This window comes from Uranotaenia lowii, chromosome 2 (genome assembly GCF_029784155.1).
Source record: "Uranotaenia lowii strain MFRU-FL chromosome 2, ASM2978415v1, whole genome shotgun sequence".
NCBI classification, from domain to species: Eukaryota; Metazoa; Arthropoda; class Insecta; order Diptera; family Culicidae; genus Uranotaenia; species Uranotaenia lowii.
In genome coordinates this window covers 42,694,163-42,700,661 of record NC_073692.1, presented here as the reverse complement: position 1 = coordinate 42,700,661, position 6,499 = coordinate 42,694,163, and the positions used below count along the sequence as shown (strand labels likewise).

Genomic DNA, 6,499 nt, shown 5'->3' with positions numbered 1-6,499 from the left:
GCTAAAAGCAAAAATGATAAGAAGGTACGTGTTCGGGTATTTCTGGACCGAAAAGAAATTAAACGCGCAAACTGAAATTTTGGATTTGTCCGCCGTTTATTCTTCGATAGTTGAAAGTGAACTAACTGCGCAGTTGCCGGGACCCGGCTTTATCTACCTTCTTCGTCGTCATTCCATACGCGGGTGCGTATGTGTTGGTGTTGTCGGTTCGATACGCACGGTACCGCTGTCAAGTGATGATTTCGGTTCGCTATAATTTGGTCGTCCGTAAATGCCTCAACATACTCCCCAGGGTGGAAGGAGGCAACCTTCCAAAAAATCAAACGTTCTGGGACCCAGTCTTGATGGTTGTGTGTAGTGTCACCAAATTGTCCTGGATTGGCAACATACACAATCTCGAAATCGATCGTCGAATTATGCCGTCTTGGGTCCGGATGTCAGCGACTCGTACTATACCGTCCGGTCCTGGAAAGGTTTCGACTATTCGGCCTAGGATCCACCTTTGGGGTGGAAGATTCTCGTCGCGCACCACGACTACCTGTCCAGGTTCGATGTTCTTCGCTTGATCAAGTTTGGTTCGGTTCTGCAGTTGGGTCAAGTAGTCGATGTGCCATCGCTGCCAGAAGTGTCGTACCAGTCTCGACACGTGTTGCCACCTTTTCATCAGGGATGTCTTCGTCTTCTGGAAATCGGGCTCTGGTAGGTCCTTCAATGGTCGGAAGATCAGGAAATGACCCGGGGTGAGAACGGTCAGGTCACCCGGATCGGTTGATTGAGGACACAATGGACGCGAGTTGAGGGCCCCCTCGATCCGCGCCAGCACCGTCGACTTCTTCTTGAACTAGCTTCACCAATTTTACCAAAGCATCGTTGAGTTCCAGCACGTGATACACATTCGTCCGAAATGTGCAGGGTTGTTTCGGCTTTTTTCTGATGAATCGCAGCATCTGGACCATCGTGCGTAGCATCGATTCGAAGCTGCCAATATTTTCGAAGATGCTGAACCGCTCGTTGACCACGCTTACCAGTGCCTTCAGTTCTGGGATGTCCTCGATTTCGATGTTTGGCTTGTCGTCAGATAACCATGTTGCCTCGATGTTCTGCAGGAAGCACGGCCCGTGCCACCATTTATCGAAGTCAACAATCTCGTTCGGCATGAGTCCTCGTGACAGGGCATCGGCTGGGTTCTCCTTCGTGCCAATGTGCTGCCACAAAGCTGGACTGGTCGTTTTTTGGATGTAATCTACTCGGTTAGAAACATATGTTTTGAGCTTAGTAGATGGTGTTCGGATCCAAGTTAATACTACCATGGAATCACTCCAAAGAATTATTTGGTCAAAGGTAATTTCAAAGGATCGTTTCACATTTTCAATGATTTGAGCTAAAACATGAGCGCCGCATAACTCGAGTCTTGGAATAGTTAACTGTTCCTCCTCTGTTTTACTAATTGGAGCTATACGCGATTTTGAGCAAAGGAGCTGAACCGACACTTTATCTTCGCAATCGACCGATCTTACGTACGCGCAGGCTCCGTAGCCTGATTTCGAAGCGTCGGAGAAGCCATGTAGTTCGATGGACTTCAATTGGTTGTTAGGGAGCACACACCTTGGGACTTTGATTTGGTCTACTTGTTGGATTTGAGAGCGAAATTTTAGCCACTTGTTTTTCAACCCTTCGTCTACAACGTCGTCCCAGCCATATCCGCTTTTCCATGCCTCCTGAACAATCAACTTGGCTGTCAGAATCACAGGGCCGATCAGTCCGATCGGGTCATACAGCTTTGCCACGTCTGACAGAATTTCACGCTTCGTACATCCGCAAGTCTTGAATTCGATGGATGAGAAATCAAGGACAAAGAGATCAGTGTTAGGCTGCCAGGTTAGCCCAAGTGTCTTTGTTGATTTGTCGTTCGAGAAAATTACCTTTTGTTCTTGATGTTCGCTGGGAACAGCATCCAGGATTGTGCTATCGTTGGAGCACCATTTATGCAGAACCATCCCTCCGGAACAACACATTTCGATTAGTTCAGTTTGTAGAGTCCTTGCTTCGTCTGTGCTGTCCGCACCGGTCAATGCATCGTCCATGTAGAAGTCAGTAGTACCACGAGCCGCAGCATAAGGAAAACGATCTTTCTCGTCTTGGCAGAGTTGTAGAAGACATCTAGTAGCGCTGAAGGGAGCACAGGCCGTGCCGTACGTGAGGGTTGTCAACTGATACACAGATATTTCACTATCAGGACTCGATCGCCACAGAATTTTTTGAAACCGTTGATCATCTTGGTGCATCTTTATCATTTGGTACATTTTTGAAATATCAGCTGACATAGCGACTCGATGTTTTCGAAACCTCAAAATAATATCTGCCGAATTCTGTTGAATGGTTGGGCCGACCAAAAGATTATCATTCAGTGACTGACCGTTCGCAGTTTTTGAGGACGCATTGAAAACGACACGTAATTTGGTGGTGCTACTAGATGGTCGGAGGACAGGGTGGTGGGGAAGGAAGTACTGGTCTGGACCGTCAACCACTGTATCGATAGTTCCGATTTTTATCATATGGCCCATGGATAAATATTCGGCCATAAACGCTTTGTAGTCATCATACAATGTGGGGTTCTTGAGAAGGCGATATTCCATAGCAAGAAATCTTTGGTGAGCTAGATTTAAAGAATTGCCCAATGTAGCTCCCTTTCGAACGATAGTCTAGTTATATATGTACCATCAGCTGTTCTTTCGACCGTGTCACAAAAATGAGTTTCGCCTAATGCTTCCTCAGAGACTGCTTCTGATGGTTGGAGTTCCTCAACTTCCCAAAATCTTTTAAGTTTTTCATGCAACTCTTCATTTGTCATAACGTTGCAGAAACAATCATCAGTTTCGGTGAACTCGCCCTGTCGCTCAATTATTCCACCAACTACCCAGCCGAACTTGGTTTCATGGAACGAAAACTTTCCGTCCATAAACTCTTGCCTTCCAGAAAATATTTCCCAGTACAATTCCATACCGAGAAGCATGTCGATTCGCCCTGGTATGTTGAAAGAGGGGTCAGAGGGAATCACACCGTCAGGTAATTTCCAAGAAGACGTTTCAAAGGGTTGTAGAGGAAGATTCGCAGTGACGTTGTCTGCTTCAAGGAACTCGATAAATGTTGCGTAGTCACAGTGCCTGGACATAACAAAGGCTCGCACAATACGACGAATTTTTGAATGTTGGTGACACACTCCACTTAGTTCCATGTTAGTTGATCTAGACTTCAAGCTCAGCTTTTTGGCGCAGTCTTTAGTGATGATGTTGGCCATAGATGCACCATCTAACAAGGCACGACAGTCAAACCGTTCGCCGTAAGAATTTTCAATCACGACGGTTGCAGTGTAAAGCAAAACCTGTTTGGATGTCACGGTTGCATGAGTCAATGAGGGGTTGGACGACGAGTTCTGGGTACTCTGAACTGAACGATTTGTTTGACCAGACGAGGTTGGGGCAGACCGGTAATTTTGACCATCAGGATTAGGAGGTTTCGGCTGATTATCGCGACCACGAGAGTTGGAATCATATTTCATATCGGGTTTCGGTTGGGAGAATTCAAGGTGCAGCAATGTGTGATGTCTGTCCGAGCATCGCCGACAAGAGGAGCTAGGGCAGTCTGCCAAAAAATGCTTATTTCTCAGACAGTTGATGCACAAACGAAGTTCTTTCACCTTGCGTATACGTTCAGGGACGGAAAAGCCTCGAAACTTGAACCATTCGCTCAAAAAATGACTTCCACTGCAGAGAAAACATTTGTTCCGCTTTGGTTCTAGGCTCATAGCAGCATTTGACACAGGACCACGAGATGTATGCCGCAACCTTTGAGCTTGCGAGACTTGGGGACGAGGATTTCTTTCACCAGCTGACGCCTTTCCACACTCAAGACTTTCCAAAATTCTGCACCTGTCTTGGAGGAATGTAATTAAAGCTGTCCAGCTGGGGTAAGTCGAGTCTGTTTGTTGCATCTCAAAGGCCTTACGAGTTTCACGATCCAAACGACTGGTTACCAGGTGAACCAAAAAGACATCCGACGTTTTATCAAGGGAGAAGCCTAAAGCAGCAAGGGCTCGAATATGCTTCAGCACTCCATTCAAAAGCTCGCGCAGTGCCAAGGAGGATTCGTAATCAATCGATCTGATGCGGAATAATTCAGAGATATGTTTTTCGACTAACAATTTTTCGTTTTGGTAGCGATCCATCAGGGCTTTCCAAAGGGATTGAAAGGACTCTTCTTTTGATTCAATGGCACGCGCCTCATCGCGGAGGGACGAACGGAGATAGTACAGCCTTTGAAAATCGTTTAAATGATCGTTGCGTTTAATCAAACTGGTGAACTGATCCTTGAAGTAAAGCCAGTTCTCGCAATTACCGTCGAAAAGTGGAAGGGGAATTTCAGGCAATTTTATTGTGCTTTTATTGGGGGTTTCGGAAGAAGAAGGAACAATAAGTGGCTTTTTTTCATCTTCTTTATAGTGCAAAAGCTTCTTCTTAACTTGAATTTGCACTTCACGAACAATATCGTGGATGGTTTCACCTTGCATCTCAATATCTGGCACTTCTTCTTCTTTAACTAGACCAAAAAGTTTCAATTGATCGGACCGAAAATTGTCGTAGAGTTCAATAGAAGATTCAAGAATGTCTTCCAAGCGAATTTTTTCACCGGTCGCCACATCGAAATTTTCAACGACCAAAAGCATCTTTTTCAATTGCGTTTCGATGGAGGAGAGGGACCGGGTGAGAGAGGTAACTTGTTGCTTGGTAGAGGAACTCATTTTGACCGATCAATTGCTCACGACTTTGCTCAAAATTTGACCGAAATTTTTCGATTTACGATACGATTTACTCAACCGACGCGATCCGCGAAACGAACGTAGCTCAACAATTGCTCGAAATGCTATTTATTTAATTTGGGGGGGAAATGCTCAAATTGAAACGATCTTACCTTGTGGCGCTCGTCCAGCAAGACGCTTTACTCGACAGCGAACAAAGGCTGGAGTTAGAAAATGGCGTCCTTCCAATTGTTTCGCTTCAATTGTTAGCGATAGCGTCCTCCTTTTGTTCAGGTGGCGTCCCCTCAACTAAAATGGCGAATTTTATCCGACCCACCGATGCCTGTTCTCCAGTCCGGATTCTCGTTCTGCAGCGTTCCGCCGTAATATCACTGATTTTATGATCACTAATTAATCACTGATAGTCCAGTCCTTTATTTTTCGTTTCTTTTTAATTTCACTTTTTTCTACACTTATCGACTTTTTGCCGATTTTGCAGTCCACAAATGTAGCAGCGCACTTTTTCCGTCCGGTCAATAAAAGAACGCACACTTTTTCTAGCGGTTCAATGTCCGTGAAGTCAAACAAAACTTTCGATTTCTTATCACAAACTGTCCGCTTTTGTTACAACAACTCTAACTGTCCGTTCATTGACCTCTCAAAACTGTCCAGTAAATGCAGTCCAGCAAGCACAAATTTTCTTCCCAGCTACTGGGTTTGCACTCAACAAAATGGAGTAGCGCGCCGCTACTTTTGTTCGCACACAAAGCACTCTTTGCAAACGTTTCGATGACGCTCGATTTTCGCTCGAAAAAACTATCACCGAATCCGCTTAAACTTTTCACTTTCCGATTTTATCCGTAGGTACACCGATTAACAATTCTATCCGGTCGAAGTGACCACTTTATGTTCGGGTATTTCTGGACCGAAAAGAAATTAAACGCGCAAACTGAAATTTTGGATTTGTCCGCCGTTTATTCTTCGATAGTTGAAAGTGAACTAACTGCGCAGTTGCCGGGACACGGCTTTATCTACCTTCTTCGTCGTCATTCCATACGCGGGTGCGTATGTGTTGGTGTTGTCGGTTCGATACGCACGGTACCGCTGTCAAGTGATGATTTCGGTTCGCTATAATTTGGTCGTCCGTAAATGCCTCAACAGTACGTATGTATGTATGTATGTATGATCCATTAAACGACCCCCTGAGCTGGCAGGTATGTTATGCAAAAGAGCCAATGTTAATCTATTTGATTAACATTGTCCAATCGCGGGTGCTGGTGGTGTTAGCTCTATTGAAATTCCAGTAACCCATTTCAGAATGGCAGCTGCACATCCCGAGGCTACTTTCATTGGCAATAAGCCCCGCCCAATCATAGCTGCAAGACCAATTGGGTCATGTAATTATGATTAGACTTTCCACCTTTTATTGTTGACATGCAAAAATGATAAGAAGGTACGGCCTTCAAAACTGTGAATGAGAATTAGAAGTGGCGGCTTTTACGTCTAAAACGTGTGATTTACTAACAAACAGAAATTTGTCAGAACGCAATGATACTGAATAAGAAAGCGTACCTCATTCAATAGGGTTGATCACATCAAGCCGGATACAAATCCGATTTCCATCTTGTTAGAATCTAGGGACCAACGCATTTCTGCTGCTACAGCGAAACATCTAACATATAGTAGATGAACCTGAGATTCAGA

At 44.9% G+C, this 6,499-nt stretch overlaps 1 protein-coding gene across 1 annotated transcript; it reads right to left on the bottom strand.

Moving 5' to 3' along the window:
- Nucleotides 1–755: 755 nt before the first annotated feature.
- LOC129741320 (uncharacterized) lies at nt 756–4,798 on the bottom strand. Its single transcript, XM_055733041.1, has 2 exons — nt 2,719–4,798; nt 756–2,656 (listed from the first exon to the last, which is right to left on the bottom strand). The coding sequence occupies exons 1-2, from the start codon at nt 4,796–4,798 to the stop codon at nt 756–758; spliced, it is 3,981 nt and encodes a 1,326-aa protein (XP_055589016.1).
- Between the last annotated feature and the right edge of the window lie 1,701 nt (nt 4,799–6,499).

What these genes read in the sequence shown, in the direction of transcription:
- LOC129741320 (XM_055733041.1), bottom strand. Translation starts at nt 4,798, where the DNA reads ATGAGTTCCTCTACCAAGCAACAAGTTACCTCTCTCACCCGGTCCCTC. An exon ending in GGTCGAAAGAACAGCTGATG is followed by an intron (nt 2,657 to 2,718) that starts GTACATATATAA and finishes CTTTAAATCTAG; the next exon opens with CTCACCAAAGATTTCTTGCT.